Source organism: Tympanuchus pallidicinctus, unplaced genomic scaffold (genome assembly GCF_026119805.1).
Source record: "Tympanuchus pallidicinctus isolate F22 unplaced genomic scaffold, pur_lepc_1.0 scaffold1, whole genome shotgun sequence".
NCBI lineage: Eukaryota > Metazoa > Chordata > Aves > Galliformes > Phasianidae > Tympanuchus > Tympanuchus pallidicinctus.
Genome location: NW_026294618.1, coordinates 74,156,251 through 74,175,289, shown reverse-complemented (window position 1 = coordinate 74,175,289; position 19,039 = coordinate 74,156,251). Strand labels below are relative to the sequence as shown.

Below are 19,039 nucleotides of genomic sequence, written 5' to 3'. Positions count from 1 at the left end.
ATAGGCTGCATTTGTGTCTGTTGCTTTCTTACAGTGCTTACGTGCAAAGAAACTAGAGGAGCTAAAGATCGGAGAGATGAAAAAGAGAACTTAAATGCGGCAGCTGCAGGGTTTCAGAGATCTAGTTAATGGTTTTGGACATCTCGTGCGTGGGAGTGACTTGTTACGTAACCATCTGTAATACAGCTGCATTACCTCATGCTGCCTATTTGACACGTTAAATGCATCAGCTGCAGTTTGATAGCTGGCATGTGGTCTGCACATCCTGCAAACCGGGGCAGCGAGGGGCTCTAATAGCGCTCTACAGCGATGGAGGAGGAATCAAATGTTGTATTTCTCTTCACAATTCAGAGTTTGGATATCTGGTCCTTTCGTAATTGCAATCAGGAAATGAATTATCTCTACGTATAAAGTTTTCCATTTCTGCAAAACATGAAAATCAGCTAGCTGCAAGTCCATTCTTTGTTTCTGTCTGTGTTGGCCCTGTGGGATAGCATAAATGCAATAAATACTACAAATACAGCAGCATAAAGTCACTTTAGAGCATGCTGAAGGGCATTCTCGTTTTTGTGTTTCACATGTGGGTACAAACTATCAGATGGTCTCATCCTTGCGTGATGTGTCTGATGTGTCCCAGTGAGATCCTGCTCTCATCCTGGAAGAGCCCAGCCTGAGCCAGTCAGAGCACATCTTTATGTTTCCCAATGTTTGTGTTGCGATGTAATGTAAGCCGTCCTGACGTGTTAGTGTTGCAACTACTTGTCTACTTTCAACCTAATTGAAATTTGAATTATGAGCGCTTATCTTAAAAATATGCTCTTACATCAATTTTAACATTTCTGTTTTCCTTAAGCCGTTCTGCTCAAGAGATGAAGGATAACCAGGGTAGACCATACAATATGTGCATACAATTTAAGACGCCGTGCGGAATTCAATTAAATCTACTTTTGACTATTTTCTGTAGCTGGGATTATAAAACAATCATAAGGTGAACCTCAGAGTCAGAAACACAAATTGAGGAACTTCTGTTGAAGAAAACCAGAACCACATAATTCTTGACTGAGAATTTTCTCTTTGCTTCCTTAATCTGAAAGGATAGATACCTTCATGCTGAAGAGTTAGCATGATTACATTAAATCTCTAAAAGCTGCAAATAGATTTAAAGATTTGGAAGGAACTGGGGATCGGTGTGATCACCCAAAGCAACCTCTTTGTGTAATGTCCTCTAGAAATGAATCACAAAAGGATATCACAAAAGTGTGTCTGCATGAGTATGTAGGTGCTATGCACTAGCATTTATAAAAAGTATCTTAGATTATATCAATAATGTTAGTAAAGTCTTTAAAAACCTGTATTACCTAAGTTAATATAGTAACAGATGCCTGCTGCAGTCAAGCTAGACCAAGAGCTTGGGCCATATTTCAAAAGTCAGCCAACTGTTAAATTTCTAATGCCATGTGCAGACCTCTGAACAGGTACAGAGGAGAACAAGAGAGAAGCCATATCAATTTCCTGCATCAGTTACATTTACCTCATTATCAGAGGTTTGGCTTTTAGGCTGGTCACGATTTGTTCACTGCTGGGTGCACACAGCTTATGGAATCATTTTGCATTGAAAAGATGAGTGAATGTGATTCTGACATTCCATTCCCGTGCAAATCTTACTTTATTTGTGGAAGTCTGCTGAGGTTAGACCCGTGCCCATCAACTTCATGAGAATGCAGTTGTGGAGTAAAGACAGTTCTGCTAGGTAATACCTTGTGGAGCTCACTGATGTCAAAAGGAAAACAACCCCAGCTTAGAAGTATTTGAAATAGGTGTCTGTCAGTGCCAAGAACATCTGACCTTCTCTCTGTGTCCTCGATTTTTCCAGCAAAAGCAAAAGAACATGAACCCACGTTGCCAGCGAATAGCTGAAGCAATCTGTTCATGAGTAATCCTATGGAAATGAGCACTGACCTGTAATTTATGTGATTCCTACTGCCAGTGGGAACCTGCTGTCTGCCATTCTAGTGTGTTGCCAATGTTTTGATTTCGTCATCTGCCTCACTGCTGTGAGTTCTGCAACTTCATTTTGAATACTTGGGCAGTAATGCTTGGCTGTGAGGAGCTCTCCTCCCAGATACCCGGATTTAGGGTTGTTTTTTTGTGTTTTTAAGGCAGAATCATTGGCACAAACAGATTCCACGTGAAATAACAGTGTAGCTAGTTACGCTTTACCTAATGATTTCTTTTTAGGAGGAAATACAGATTTAAGTGATGGCAAAAAGGTTGAGAATAGTCACATATTTTCATCTTTACTAATTACATCAGCTCTTCTGAGTTGTGGTGTGGCAGTGGTGCTTGTGACAAGTTGGTTTTGATCTCTAAAAATGGATGCCAGTCCAGAGAACAAAAGTTCGCTGAGCCTGTAGTATATCAGCATATATATAATTTTTCCTTTTGTGATCTCTGCATTGTGAAATGATACACTGAAGCGCAGGTGAAGAAGTCTCTGTGCCAGCAGTTGCAGGACTCAGCCTGCTCTCTAGAGATCTGCTGGTTCAGAGTCCAGAGTGAAACCCAGCGCAGTGGTCAGTTCAGTTTTGCTTTTGAAGGCACCGAACCAGGAACAGCTTGCTCTCCCTTTCTTTATAGGTAGATCTTCAAAATACTCCTGCAGCAATTGCTACCAGTTTAAAGTACTGAAGACTTTTTAAACCTTGCAATAATGTACATTTATCTACAATATGGAGCCTGTTACAGGGTTCAATTATTTCTTATTTGCATGGACCTCTTCCTTATGGAGAAGACAACAGGTAAATTTTCCAGCACATTCCTCCCTACTTGCAGGTGTTCCTCTGTTGGAGGAGAACAAATGTTCAAATCCCCTGGGAAGATGTGTGTTTTCCTACAAAGCCCCAAATACCCTTCTACTCTGTATTACTGTGACTAACATTTTTCTTCTGCAGTACCTATGTGTTATCTAGAAAACCATAAACCAGTCTGAAGTCACCAGTTTCCTCTGCTCTGTCTGAGCCTGCATGGTTTTCTCCCAGTTAGGGAATCATACAGAGCTACGTAGCCAGATATTTTTAAAACAGGATCTAATAGTGCTAACAGCATGATTCAATCATTAACAGGAAATTGCAGAGATGCAAACAAAGTGGTTTGGCAGGTGATGGGAAAGGTACAGCTGTGTCACCACATTTAAGCTGAACGTCAGAGGCAAAGGCAGCCTGACTCCTAAGGCAGCTGATCAGCACCTACGAAGCATTGACTTCCTTAACTTGGTGTTGAGCCCCACTGTACCTCAGGTAAGCTATGTCTAGACTTATGTGGATCACTTGTGCTGCTTTTTGCAGGTGGGCTGATTCTCTGATAAAAAGGGTTTCTAAATAATAATTTTTTTTTCTACACATTTCTTGTAATGCAGACAGTGAACTAGTAGATAAAAGCCTATGTCTTGGGGAAACCTAGAGAAGAATTAATAATGCACTGATGTGGATAAAAGCTTATTTTAAGCTAGAAACTCTAGTGTAATGACTGAAGATCCTTTAAAACAAACAAACTTTATGGCAGCTTGTCAAGTGTAGGTTGTAGAATATCTTCATTGTTGCTGCTCCTTTTGAGAACAAACGTGGCACAGGAGTGGAAGGAAGCTCCATATAGCAGCTTTACAGCTGCTGTAATATATACTCTCAGGCCAAGTCTGGGAGGCAGATTCTTACAGTTCTTCAGCTTTTTCATTCTCTTCTTTGGCTACACCTCATATCCTCTGTATTTCCGTGGGTGGTGTGATGATAAAGGCAGGACAGACAACAACACAACACATTAATGTACTCATTTACAAACTCCTCCTTTGGCCTATGTTATGTGAAGCTTTTTTAATTCATGAAATTGAAAGTATCCTTTTCTTCTTCTTTTCACTGGCTTTGTTTATTTTACATGATTATGTGCTAGACTCTGGTTTTTCTATTAATATGATGCCTTCAGACCTGAAAGCACCATTAGTATCTTGCTGAATTACAGCTTTCCAAAAAATGTCATATTTACTGACAGCTTAGAAGAACCTTAGCTCTCTTGAAGAGAAAGGAAACCTGAAAACTAAAGAGAGTTGCTCCATAATGGACTTGTGTCTATGTATGATGATTTTAGAGTAACTCAGCCTGGAGAACAATGAGAGGTAGACCATAGTAGCACTCAATTTTTTATCAGCCTATTTTAGACAAACACAGAGATGGTCTGAGCTGACATAACCTCTAGTTTTGAAAGCACGTGGATAATGGAAAGATACTTCACTCAAGTCATTGAGATTCAGACGATCCTTCAAATTTTCTTAATGTTTCAGGGTTGAAAAAAATGGACGCTTAGTTAGGAAAATGTTTATTTTTATTATTTTGCTCAGATCTAGTGATTCTCTAGGGTCAGATGATGTGATCAATCTTTGTTCTTTCTCAGGGAATAAAGGAGATCCAATAACCTACTATTTCCATTGCCCTATTATTCTGACAGAATCCACTCTTTTGGAAACACTGCATCAATTACATCTAGCCACACAAAGTACGCTGTTCATTTTTTGCGTCTCTTGAAAGTCCTTTTATTCTTTGTACTACTTGGAGTTAAAGTAGAATAGGTTAACTAGTAGCTGATTTTTCTAGTAGCAGCTACACTCGCATATTTTCATTTGTGAATAATCAAAAATTTCTCTTTTGCTTTTATGCAGGTTCTGCCATATTCTTTTTTGCGGAGCCTTCCAGCAGAAAATGAAAACTATGTATCTGTTCCTCCTTTCCATTCTAAATTTGCTTCTGAAACCCACTAGCAGCAGAGAAGTTATATTTGGCCATAATCATTTCACTGAGTATCAAGTGGGCAACATGAACCTTATCCTCTCTGTCCCACATGGTGGGTCAATGGAACCTGAAGACATCCCTGACCGAGAGGCTGGCTGTTGGGATGCAGAGACATCTTCTTGTATTTTCTCTCATGAGTGTCCTCCTGGAAGCATTCAAAGTTATATAAATTGTAAAGTATCTACCAAACAAGACAGGTATACTATAGAAGTGGCTCAAGCTCTTGCTGAGGAAATCAACAAAATTACTGATGGTTTCTTTCCACATACTGTTATTAACCACTTACAGAGGTTCAAGATGGATGCCAACAGGGAAAAGGAAGAGGCCTCCTTCGGAGTCCCCCAAGCAGAACAGGCCTGGGAGGATTACATGGGATTTTTGACTACTGCAAAATCACAGATGACAGGGGGCCTGATTTTGGATATCCATGGACAAGCACATCCCGAGCAGTGGATAGAATTAGGTTATACACTTTCAAAAACTTCTCTTAACTCAGGTGTCCTCTCTGCATCAAATTCCTCCATTAGATATCTGGCCAGTCAGCTAGTCGGTGTGCCTTTCGAGACTCTGCTTGCAGGGAATAGAAGTTTGGGTAAATATATTGAAGAACAAAATAACAGTTATGTTTGTGTGCCTTCTCCATCCAATCCTAGCCCAAATAATGGGAACTATTATAGTGGTGGATACATAACAAAGACTTTTGGCTCCTGTCATTCTGGTGTTGTTGATGCCATTCAGATTGAACTACCACAGTGGGTGAGGGCACCTGAAGAACTTCCCAAATTCTGTAAAGCACTAGCAAAGGCTGTAATGAAATTCTGGCAAACTAACTATTGCAGCCAGTTCAAGCATAAGTTTCTGCCATGCTGAAAAAGGTTGTCTTAATTAGGATACCTTTCCATAATATTGTAATGATCTGAAACAACAGAACAACTGATACACCTAAAACATTTAAGCCTGAACTATAACTGTGGATTGTAGAGGAAAAATAGCTTCCAAAGGAATGCAGAGACATCAACAGAAAATTCACAACTAATACTCAACAAGCCAGTTAGCAAACAGCTTTGTGTTAGATCTAGCATTGAAAAGACTGCCTGAAAAATATCTTTGGAACTATCAATTGTCTGATAAGCTTTTCTGTTCTTAATTTCTTTCCTGTAGCATCCTTTGTTGTCTAGGATACAATAGGTGTCTATTCTTCTAGTTAATTCTGTATAGTGCAGTGCTTTAGTAGCTTGTCCATTCAATAAAATTGAGTGTCTCTGCTTTTCTTCTGAAAAAAGAATGAATTCATTCACTACTTCAAGGCAGATGTTTAGCCACTACCTGAGAAGAATGGCCACAGCACACATAGTGGTTACTTAATATGACGGACGCCTTCATCACCTCATCTTTCTCCTCCTTTTCCCAGTCTTTTATTGCTGAGCTGGACATTATATGGTGTAGGATATCCCTGGTCTGTTCATGTCAGTCATAGCAGATGTGGTCTCTCCCATCCTGTACACTGGGAGTGGGGAAAAGAAACACCTTGATGACACAGGCAACTCTTGGCAATAGCCACAACACAGTTCTGTTATCATGCCTTTTTAATCACAAATCAAAACACGGTAGCATATGGAATGTTACAAAAAAAACTAGCTTAATCCTAGCCAGAATTAGTGCATTTCTTACTCTCCAGAGACATCTGCATGTCAGCAATGGAAGTATTTTTGGAGATTTATGGCCCCGAACCTTTAAAAAATAGTCAATCACAGTAAGGTGCTTTTCATTCCTATCCATCAAGAAGTGGAGTGAGATGGACTTTTCTGTAAGTGTCTTGTTATAATTATGTTAGAATTTTTTTTGCTGCTTGAAGAACTGGGATGGATATAAAGATTTTATTTCTATGTGCTCAAGGAACCTGCTAAACTACTTGCCTTAAGATGAACATAATGTTTACTTTTCTTGATTCTGTTCTTTACTGAGCTCTGTCTCCACTGTCAATTCAGTTAGAGTGGACATCTCAGGTTTGTTCCACTGAGGATCTGTAGAAATAAAATGCAAATTTTCAAGAGCTAATAAATATATACCTACAGTCAGACCACTTTATAGTGTTTTGTAACAGCACAGACAAAAAAATTGTTGTACATGTAGCTCACAAAATAATTTGATCACATTTTATGTAAATCTGTTGTGGTGCCATTGGCTTCAATGTTTGCTCCTAACGTGTCAGGAAAGAAAAGAAAACAGAGTTCCACATTAATGTTCAGAAAAATAGCATATGTGCCATCTATTTGCACAATACGTGCCAGCTCCTGTGTTCATTAGGTTAGTATGGATGAGATACTCCATCTGCAATGCTGCTTTTAAAAACCATAAATCATATATATTTGAATGCTCCCTTCATTCCACCTAATGAGCCATCTAAACGTTTGGAGTCTTGTCCAGACTGGTTCACTAGGCTCTCTCTACAGAGAGAAATCAGCACTACTTCAAGTAGTGATTCTTTCCATCCTGTAATAGGTGGTGAGGAGACTGTGGAAGTTCTGGTCTCACTACAAATTAGGAACAACTTAGGAAGCCTCGTTAGTTCACAATAAATCTAAACAACAGTTTACCTTCAAAGTGGTATCAATTTACAGTTAATTTACAGCCAAAGCTTTGTGCAGAATCAATAGTCTTTGTACTGGCTAAAAGAAAAGACTCTGAAACAATGACTTAATGACACAAAGCTGAACAGGAGAAATAAATGGTTGGACTACTCACTCTGAAGGATGCTCTCTTCAGCTGGCTTCTTAAGCTTCCACCAAATGGAGAACAAAGTTGGGTTGAGAGTAAGTCAGACCACGTAAGAAAATTAAATTGAGAAACAGTTAACAACAGAGCGAGTACGCGATGTTAATCATTTACAAGTGCTAAGGACTTCTGTTGCTTGAACACCACAGCAAGAGGTGGGAAGCACTTGTGCTTACCTCATATATAGGAAGATGCCCAAATACTGCACCAGTCACTTTGCTTCCTGACTCAATGCTCTCCACAGGTTGTCTAGGAAGCTGATCAATGGAAACCAAAGTGAGTTTGTTATTAGCTCAAAACAGAAGGTAATGAAAAAATCCTATTATATACTATTACTTTTATTGAATAGCGTGGGTAGCATTCATGTTATCTGAAGAAGTTCATATCATTACTATGTGAAGAGACTGTGGTTTATGCACAGGTTTTGAACATTTTTAGATTAGAAGGGGATTCTTCTGCTATATAAAAGAGATAGCAGGCAAGATTCCAGCTTCCCAAGGGACAAAAATTCAACACAGTTAATAGCAAATTTTTTTTTTTTTTAAATCACCTAAATTAAATCTGGTTTAAAATACTTACCTAGCTATATCACCTATTAACATTTTGTTAAGTTCAGTACAGGAATCATTTTCACATTACTTGTCTGTTTTGGTGGATGCATGTTATTAGAGGACAGTAGAAAGCTAAATGAAGGCTAATCTAGTAAGACCTCCTTCCCACATGATAGTTTCATCTAAGGACTGTCAGTCTGGCTCACTTTTCTGGGCAATGCAAGTCACAAACACTTCAGCAACCAGTTTGGAAGGACATAAGAAAGACATAAGTGAACAAAAAGGCTTTGCTGTTGTAAACTGTAGGAGCTTCAAATTAGTGAAAACAGCTCAAGTACTTTGATAGTTCATCCACATTCACATGAATCCTTAGACTTACATAGGTATTATACAGACAGGGCACCAGATTCAACTGTTCTTACACAACATAACAGCGATTTCACCCTCGGAGAGGATCTAGTGGTCCTCTAACATGGAAAAAGAACGCACCTAAACCTTGAAATGGTGCAAATAGTGCATTTCTACCTCATCTGAAAGTGAGTTTAGTTTGAAATGGTGAATGCACAGAGTCTTTCTACAAATACGTTTTTCACACAACTAAGTGCGCTGCAGTAATAACAGTTTGAGATATCACATTTTCAGCAATGAAAAACATTCCTCAAGGAATTCATTCCAGATATCACTTATGTATTAATTACCAGGCGTTACCTTTTTCAGAAGGATTGGACATCTGGATTACAATGAATTAATTGTACACTCTTGGTATTTGCACAGCCATTGAATAGCACGCTTCTAGTCTGAAGTGCAAACTGAACTCCTCCATTTATTTTTCTCTAAGGTTAATGAAAACACATCAAAACTCTTTCTTAACAGAAGCTCCAGTGCCAACATGTGTGAACAGGCAAGTATTTTCCACTGTGAGTCTTCTTCTCAAATGACTAAGTCAAAGTGACACTTGCCTCTACTGGCTTGTCCCACAGTGAACTCAGCCACTGACTGCACACAGTCAATGAATACACAGATGTTATAGTATAGCAGAGAGCTTGGCTACATAGTTGACACACCAAAGCAGAAAACAGAAAAGATAGAGACACTCACCCAAATCCTAGGCTCAGTTATGAAACTCCAACAGAGCGGATCTCCAGAAGAGATCCTTCCCCATTAGTAGTCATCTCTTCAATGGGTCTAGGAGAGGTGCAGCCAGGCTCCACCCCTTCCAGCAGCACAGGTGAATTGCCTTCAGCTGTGCTGACTCATTGCTCACCTCAGGTGATCAATCAGAGGTTCAGGCCATGATTCAGCAGTTCCTATACAGACTGATACTGTCAAATTCATGTTTTGATCTCAGCATCAACATATTTTTTTCCCACTTCTCTTTTATTATACACTGCTGTGTCTACAGCTGCTGAACAGCAGGGGATCGGTGTACAACTGCCATTACGTTATACTGTGTGCCCTTTCTGCATAAATTCAGTTGTCCTGATTTAAACAGAGGTCACTTCAGAGACTGTGCAGCATACCTGACTGGTATAACTGTTACACAAGGAAGTCTGTCATCTTATTGATGCCTTGGGGTAAAATGACAGAATGCCTTAAAACTGCATGCTTGGCAACAAGTAATCCATTAGCTCCAACTAGCTGAACATTCAGAGGACATGAGTGCTGATCCTTGATATCACAGAGCAAGCAAAAGAAAAGGACTGTTTGGGCAGGACAGGGCAATAAACGCTACACAAGTGTGTCTCATTCTTGTCATTTCACCCAAGCTACATAGAGAGAACTGGTCACATGGAGTAATAACTTTCACTGACTGCTGTTTAGATCCTAGCTGGCCCCATTAGTGTTAGGATAATGGATTGTGGTACATAAGAGACCCACTGTACCACAAATTTTAGGAAAGGATGTAAAGAAATCATAGCCCTCGCTAAATATGGGGAAAGAATGCTCAGAAAGGTGTTAATGGAAGCTTTTCTTTTTTTGAAAAGTGCCTGTAGAGTGTGCATCTTTTTCCTTTTCTAGTCCAGATCCAAAAGGAAAAGTCTGATTTGTTCCCATGACTTTTAAAGGCTATGGCATATAAAGATGGAGGAGTTGCACCACTATTCAGTTAAAGCAATAGAAAGAACTACTATTTATAAGTAGGTGCTCACCACTGTTCTAATATTTTCACACATTCTTCAAGTAAACTTTGGATACTACTTGGATTTCTGTTGGTCCATGTAAGAATTCTGGGTTTGAGGTTTTTGTTGTTAATTGTAGGGGTTTTTTTTATGCTGTCAAGCCAAACAAGTGAATCAGTTTATTCTTTCTTCTACATTAGAATTTAGAAGTGTAAAACAAAGAGAATGAAAAACACAGAATTTTCATGGATCTCTCTGTTAATGCATTTTTGTTCTAGCTTCTCTACTGACTGAGAATATATAGGGTTATTCATGACTGTTTTCTAAATGAGAAATACAGTTGCACTTCCTGCTATGTTGCACAGAACTGAAACAAATCAGTATATACACTAGATACCTTTGGAGAAGCCAGAGCTTTGAAAAACTTCAAGTCCTGAATTGTGTCTATATGTTTATCTTTTTTTAAAATTGAAGGTGATTTAGTTGATTTCCACCTGTGCATGTAAAACAGAAAAGGACAAAAAAATCAGAAGCTCATATCTACACAGTAAATTTAAATTCAACACTCTCAGTTGACACTAAAATAAAATTATTTTGAAGTATAAGTTACTACATATGTCTTCAAAATATAATTTATATTCAAATATGTCAAAGTGTTTCACCAACACTTCTTCAATCCAGATACTGGCTTGTCATCTTTAGAAGGCTGGATAAATTAACTTATAAAACAGTCTTTATTGCAACTCAGTGTTAATTCACTGTCTGGTAATGTCGTTTTTCAGTTCTGATTACAACTCTTCTATGCCTCTGTAATAACAGAGAAGGTTCCCTCCGGTCCACCTCATGTACATGTACAAGTCTATGGGGCCAGATGATATGCAACCCAGGGTTATGAAGGAACTGGCTGATGTGGTTGCCAAGTCACTCTCTGTCATACTTGAAAAATCGTGACTGTCAGTTGAAATCCCAGGCATGGGAGCCAGCAGTGTGCTCTTGCAGTCCAGAAGGTCAACTGTATCCTGGGCTGCATCAAAAGAAAAGAGGGATGGCCAGCAAGGAGAGGAAGGTGATTGTCCTCCTCTACTCTGCCCTCGTGATATCCCCCATCTGGAGTACTGTGTCCAAGCCTGGGGCTCCCAGGATGAGCTGTTAGCATTTCCAGAGGTTCCTGACTATTTGCTGCCTGTTCAAAAAGACTGTAGGGATTAGTCCTTCAAACACGATCAAGAACTTCTCTTTACTGATGAGTTACTGTTCTGACTTCAGCAGGACTACTCACATTAGTAAGAATTCTGTGTAAGAATAAGTTAGCAGGAAAACAACCTAAATGGCCTATCAGTAAAGGATCTTGGAACTTTCCCATCATCTCAGAGTTCTTTGGTTAAAAGCCAGCCTAAAAATGCACATAATACACGAAACCTTATAATTAAAGCCTGTTTGACTTCTTTAAGCCATGCAGTAACTTTTCAGTTTGTCAATAACAGCCACGCGCATTTTGCTTCTGTGTTCCCTCAAAACGCTGGTTAATGAAACAGGGAGATCTGGGACTTATTACAGTCTAAGCTACAGGACTAAGGTTCTCCAGCTTGACTTCTAGCCAAGCCACAACCCTTGAGAACTCTGCCTAGAAGGAAAGAGGCCCAACACTGCCATTGAGCATACAAAATTTATGTCAGTGTCAGTGCATTAGGATTGAAGGTGAATCCTTCAATTAGGATATGAATGTGAATGTACCTACAATAATATCCCAGCAAACTTAATTATAGCGTCTTTTAAATGGAAGTATTGTTTTTAGTTTGAAAATGTTCACAGTAAGCTTTTCTAATTAAGTTTTGGGTATCCCAGAAGTATAACTGCTTGCAGAACTGAAAAAAAATAGGTTACTAACCTGAACAGTGTAGATAACATGCAAACTGTAATTAGGCTAAAACCAGAGGTGATTATCTAGTTGTTACTATTATTCAATTCAAACCTTGATGATCACCTAGTCGTGATAGTCACCTAGTTACAAAAATATTGAGATTTATCCATGGTTTGTAAAACCTTTTTTCCAAAAAGGATTATACTAGTTCCTCATGGGAAACAATTTTACTTTTCTGACCTTCAAATAAAAGGTGCTCTGTAAGTATCATATTTCAGAATTATTCCCCACTTATGCATGTATGTAAATATTTGAGATCTTACTTGTCTTTGTCCGGTATGCTCTTCTTTTCCATATGCTTGCTTTCCTCTTTCAGTATCATAGGAACATCTTTAACATCACAAGGCAAAATCAATCGACTGAGATCTGATAATTCAAATTTCCTGGGCTGTCCAAAGTAACCAAGATAGCATCCATTCATAGCATGCCAGAGTCTACGGATATAGTAAAAGCAGTTCCAAAGAACAGAAAGGAAAGTTAATGCTTTTAGAAGTGGAGCAAGAGTGAAAATACATTATCAGGTTCTGCTGCACTGCTCTAGAATGCAGTATGTTAGCTAAAAAAATGTCAATGAAAATGAAGTTCTCTGTTTACCATGTAAGTAACTTGAGAGCAAAAATTCTCAGGATGTTGTAAATGTCAGAAAACAAATAAATAGTTCATTATAATTAAACTGTGGAACAAAGGCACCAATATCCTGAACTGCTCCAACAGTAAGGTGCCCTCACCACAGCAAGGTCTGTACAAAACTTCCTCATTGACTCCCTAAAAAAAAAAAACAAAACAGAAAAACAAAAAAGAAAGCACCCCTTCAAATGTACTTCTTAGCCCAGAAGTAATCACGCAGTTTTCCTATAAAGTGGCTTGAGATTACAATGGCCTAATTTACTGCACTCAATGCTGTGGACCCATGTTAACTTAGCAAGTGCTGAAAAATAAAATGGAATTAGAACAGGAGGTCATTTCTAAATTTATGGTATTGTTTTTTGCAGTCAAGGATACCTTGTTGACAGAAAATGAGTCTTGTAAAAGGTCTGACTTTCTGAGAAAAGTAGAAGTGTTTACGTTAAAAACTTATTCTTACAGATACAGAACAGAAAATGTGCCTAATGTTGTACTTTATTTGTCCAAGTCTATATGTGAGTCCATAAAGAAGAAGATTTTAGGAGGCAGCTCAACTAACTGGCCTGGAAGTAAGAAGTATTAGTTATCTTGTACCTGACTGAACCATCAACAGATGCTGTTACTACCACATTTTTCTGCTCTTCATAAAATAAGTCAATGACTTCAGCAGAGTGTGCCATCCAACAGAGCTCCTCCTTTATTTGCTGAGGGGAAAAAGCAACATAACCACATTTTAGGCAGTTCTGTATGTCACTGTGGTTACTGGCTTAGTGATTTTACCAGCAAGGCTTTCTGAAAATTAACTGATGATTTATTGTTCCCTTCACCAAAGAGGCTGCAAATGGTAAGTGGTAGAAATTCTGCTTAGAAGACAGGGATAAATTCATTCTAATGTAACCTCTTTTAACACAATAGGATACTGCTATCAGCTTTTTACTTATAGCTTTTTGTTTGTTGGTTGGTTTTTCATGGCATCAAATTATTATTTGATGACCTTTATGTGTGGGAAACCATTTCAGTCCCCATAAAGGTCTGAATCCATTTTTTTCACTACTTGTCTTATCCTAGTATACTATTCAGGTTAAGAACATGCCAGATTTTCCCTTACATTCTTACTGTTTTGTGGATCTTCTAAGAATGAGACAATGCTCCAGCACATAATATGTCCTTCTATTTAAAAAAGAAAAAAGCAAAACGTCAATAAATTTCATTATTGCTACACAGTTTCTTGTTGCTCACATATGCTCTTGGTAAACACCCGGCTGAATGACAAATAAAGAAAGTCACAGATCAGTGGAAATTCTTCTAGTGGGAAAATCACTATCTCTTATCAAGCACACAGAGTAGAATATAATACACATTTGGTAATATGCAAATACATACATCATTTTGAATAATGTTTCTGTAAATAAATTTGAAATGGAAAGAATGCAGAGTTCTTTCCTTGAGTGACAAGAGTTAACAACAAGAGTAATCTTTTCCAGACTGTTATCTATTACACAAGCTAGATGAGAGTTTCTGAGGATGAAAAACTATTTTTCAATCCTGGTAAAATGGACAAAGTTTGTGATTAATTGCATATATAGTGAAGGCTTAACGTTATACAACCTTCTAGTGCACTCAGGTGGAACTAGAATCAAAGAACCATTTTTCTCATGACTTGTGACCGCTCAGTTTCCCACCTAGGCTCACGCTTCCCTGCTGATGTCGCCCCCTTTACATCCATAATTTCTACTACTAGACAGAGGAATCTTTTGTGCTATTCCAGCCTTCATACTGGACACATCTGACTTTTAGGAATGAGCACTAACAAGCAAGGAAAAAGGAAAATTGGTAAAGGGAACAAGACATTGACATTAGCATTGCAGATAAAAGAGAAGAGTGCAGAAGGCATGAGAAGCACCTTCATCAGTGGCGCAAACACAAAAGGACTAAGGGAGAGTGTCAGATGAACAGGTAATAGGGTGGATGCTTTTCCACAGTTAATTAAAATCTTGTTCAGTGCATGCCACCTCATTGATTTGAATCAATGAAGACTGGGAACTCCTCTTCATTTTCAGCACTTCAGTCTCCTGCTCAGTTTTGAACCAGATGAAATTAAAAAAAGAATATAAAACACACAAACAAACAAAACAAGAAAAACCCAAACTTCCCAATCCATCCCAATGCTGATAGCATAATAGCAGGAAACCAGTAGGAAACAGTTCTAATAGATATTTCAGTGGCACATGACAGGACAAAAATCTCATATGACTGATGCAGAAGAGGAAAATTTCCAGGGTGAATGGAGAGGTTTGAAGGAGAGTCAGACAGGAGATAAATTCACACCAAATCTGGCTTTTAAGTCTAATAGCGAGCTGCTAGCACAGACTACAAGTTCTTTCTTTCCTTACATAGCTGTGTACTGTTGAGGCCATTATTGTGCACACCATATCAGTGTCTAAATCAAGGCTCTCAGTACAGACATAGGATCAGGTTTTTATTTAGTTATGTTGTGACATTTTTGTTTGTTCTTAGTAGCCTTTGGTATTACTACAGTAATTCAGATGGAAAATGTATATAGATTTTGTAAATAAAGAAAACTGTAGTGTCTTTTTGAAAGACTACTGATAATGCTACTAATCCTGAGCTTTAATCTACCAGCCTTTCTACCAGGAAATACCATTTTCAATCGTTTAATTAGCTTTGATGGAGAAAGTCTAGCAGCATTTGCACTTTCATTTTCATATTTCTGGCACATTAACAGCATGATCTTATGTAGTTCTTCAAACTGTCCTGAGCAGAATGACTAGTACATTCACTTACCCTTACTGCCTGCCAGAAGCATTTTAGTAGAGATGTCTGTACATATTGCTGTTAGAGGAACTGGATGATATTTTGAAAATGGCAAAATTTCTTTCAGTAAGTTCCCCTAAAATAGAATAATTAAAAACACATTTCTCTTTATAACACCTTCATGCCAAAAAAAAAGAAAAAAGCATCAGAAGTTAAGTGCTATTGACTTAATCTGTTCAGCATTATCAAGCTTATACCCATCCAGAGAGCTGCTGAAAAGGTAGTTTCCTAATCTAACGAATGACCAATATAGCTGAGACGTACTCTCTGGATTGTCATCTCTTCTTCATCAAAAGCACAACAGATTTTATTCTTCAGGCAATTCACAACTCAATCATACCTATCCCTACTTCAACACTTACCACTCATTTGCCATGAAATATCACTATGCATTTCATTTTCTACTGGCCTGTCATTTCTTGCTGAAAATACACACATGATGTCTCCATCACCAACCAGTTTTGTTTTCAAGCAAGTACCAATAGCCTTTCTCCCCTACAGTCCTCTCAGGTCTGGGAGGTAAGGGAAAGTCATGCAGATAAGGAGAATCTTGACAGTGTGATAATGATGTCAGTGATGACATCACCATCATTTGAACTTGGGAATGCTTACAGGAATCTAAGCACACAAAGTTTGTATCTACTGTGTTTGTCAACATTTACCATTGTATTGGTTTTGGTTTTTTTTACAAAACATCAGCAAAAGCTACTTCACCATCTTCCTTCTGCGTTTGCTGTTTTACAGGAAGCTAGGGCTTCCTCTTAGGCTCCTCGTTCTATGTGTATTTACTTTTCACCTCTTGTTTAGAATAACATGCTTTCTGGAGCAGTCCTATGGATTTGTCACTAAGCCATTGGCATTCTGTTTCAAGATTGGCTTTACATGATTACAGCTACAGATCAGACATGATCAGATACTATTGCTCCAAATTTGTAACCCTACTAGTGCTAACTGGCTTCTGAAATGCTCTGGCCATATTTCTCCTCATCAGAGCTCAGGATACTCTGCTTTGTGTATTATACTTTCTTAAATGGTACATGAAGTGAGTGAAAAATCAGTTCCTACAATTCCACATAACTTTACAGTCAGTTTTCATTATAAATAATATTTCTTCATTTTCCACTGGATATTACTCTGTTACCATTATTAAAGCAGAACTATTTTTTGTCTGTGGAAAAAATTGTTTATCAAAAAAAAAAACCAACCCAAAAAAACATAAAAACAATGAAATATCTACTGCTGCAAGTGCTACTTGAAAAGCAGGTTTCCAAAGATTAATATAATTAACTTTTTAACAGTCCAATCCCATCCCAAATACATTCAGAAAGCTACCTGAATACTCCATAAGTAGATGCAGCCATTTTCATGAGCAGAAGCCAGTATTGGTGTGCATCTTCCTACATCCCTGGGTAATTGTGCATTTGTCTTTGAGTACTGGATATACTTATACTTAAGTGCGCCTTCTGCTTTGGAACACAAATGATCACACATTTTCTAAAAAGCTTTTGAATGTACAGAAATTACATAATACTAGAAAAAACTAAATTTGAAAATAAATGCCAACATCAAGATAGCATTATCATGAAAATGCTGCAGACATGGATAGAAGACAACTGACAAGAAATGAAAACAATCTTCATGGTATCATGCAAACTGGCCAGCATTATTACTCCAATAACATTATTCAGAGCATAGCAACAGATTTTACAGAAACTGCACATGCTAGTGAGAATGAAGGAGGTCATCAGGACAGCTGAGAAGCAGCTCTGAGGCCTCTGCATGAGGGTTCCAGAGATTATTATAAATTTAGCAATTAAATAAGTTTAATAACTAAATGACACTTACTGATTCCGAAATCAGATTTTTATACTCATTTCTCAAATTCAAACATGAATTCAAGGTAATGGCCACAGCCTTTTCTGACTTCCTGCTGTGACTTGACTTCCCCAAAACTAGAGTTGCTGGGCATCCCTTGAAGGTCCTCAGAGGAATGTACATTCACTGGGGGCAAGACATAGCCTGAGTGTCTATTTCATTGAGCAGCTATGAGGCTTAGGAATATTCTGTTTTCAGAGCTTGCTTCCTTTGCTGAATGTATTTAGCCTAAAACCAGATTTCAGGTGACCGCGTTTGTTGTTACTGGAAAAATCTGCTATCAAGCAGATGATGTTTAAGGGTCCCAGAAGAATCTAGAGGATCTACTTCTCACAAAAGCACCAACTCCCTTTTCACAGCTTTAACTCTAGAGCACTTGGCTGCCTATTTTTTTCTGTTGTTTAAAGATATACTGAAGGTCTGCTCCAAAAGTAATTACTCCTATTTTATTACGTTGGCACATCAGAGGCAGATATTTGTGGTATGACAGTAGAAGTTGAACCTTCCCACCAGTATTCTGTTACATGTTGTTGCCATGTGACAGATGGCAGCAGAGGTGCAATCTGACAAAATGGTGGCTGACATGGAAGTGCATAAAAAGCAAAGATGAGTCATTTAATTCCTCCACATGGAAAGAATGACACCCACTGACGTTCATTGGCACAGCAAGATGGTGAGTGGTGTGTTTCAGCAGTGGTGACAGCATCAAGACAAGCTGTGTTCCAGTGAGCCATGCAGATTTTTCCTAAGTGCAGCACACAGGCTCTTGTTCATCATTAACAAAAACTAATGGTGGTGAATATGCTGAAAAAAAGTGTTTTGTAGCTGAGAATTTACCAAATAGTATTATCATGCTCATTGAATATGTTGCAATTTCCATGAAAATCACAGAATCACAGAATTGTAGGGGTTGGAAGGGACCTCCAGAGATCATCGAGTCCAACCCCCCTGCCAAAGCAGGTTCCCTACAGCAGGTCGCACAGGTCGGCATCCAGACAGGTCTTGAACATCTCCAGAGAACGAGACTCCACCACCTCCTTGGGCAGCCTGTTCCAGTGCTCCGTCACCTCACTGTAAAGAAGTTCCTGTGCACATTTGTGCAGAACTTCCTGTGCTGCAGTTTCTGGCTGTTTCCCCTTCTCCTGTCTCCACTCACCACTGAAAACAGTCTGGCCTCGCCATTCTGCCCCCCACACCTTAGATACTTATAGACCTGGATCAGGTCCCCTCTCAGTCTCCTTTTCTCAAGGCTGAACAGACCCAGTTCACTCAGCCTTTCCTCATAGGAGAGATGCTCCAGGCCCTTCACCATCTTTGTGGCCCTCCTCTGGACTCTTTCCAAGAGATCCCTGTCTTTTTTGTACTGGGGCGCCCAGAACTGCACGCAGTACTCCAGATGAGGCCTCACCAGGGCAGAGTAGAGGGGGAGGATCACCTCCCTCAACCTGCTGGCCAGGCTCTTTTTAATGCACCCCAGGATGCCACTGGCCCTCTTGGCCACAA

General features: G+C 38.8%; 1 protein-coding gene across 1 annotated transcript in view; it reads right to left on the bottom strand.

Annotated features, from left to right (window-relative positions):
• Positions 1-4,346: 4,346 nt before the first annotated feature.
• The window catches only part of WDR64 (WD repeat domain 64), a 59,947-nt gene continuing 45,254 nt past the window's right edge, over positions 4,347-19,039 (bottom strand). The window contains exons 19-28 of the mRNA XM_052701874.1: positions 16,994-17,127; positions 15,632-15,737; positions 13,935-13,996; positions 13,421-13,530; positions 12,466-12,636; positions 10,679-10,775; positions 7,787-7,867; positions 7,581-7,614; positions 6,752-6,859; positions 4,347-6,339 (exon numbers count right to left, since the gene is read on the bottom strand). Coding sequence (XP_052557834.1) covers positions 6,771-6,859; positions 7,581-7,614; positions 7,787-7,867; positions 10,679-10,775; positions 12,466-12,636; positions 13,421-13,530; positions 13,935-13,996; positions 15,632-15,737; positions 16,994-17,127 — 884 coding nt within the window. The 3' untranslated portion in view covers positions 4,347-6,339; positions 6,752-6,770. The remainder of the gene's footprint in view (positions 6,340-6,751; positions 6,860-7,580; positions 7,615-7,786; positions 7,868-10,678; positions 10,776-12,465; positions 12,637-13,420; positions 13,531-13,934; positions 13,997-15,631; positions 15,738-16,993; positions 17,128-19,039) is intronic.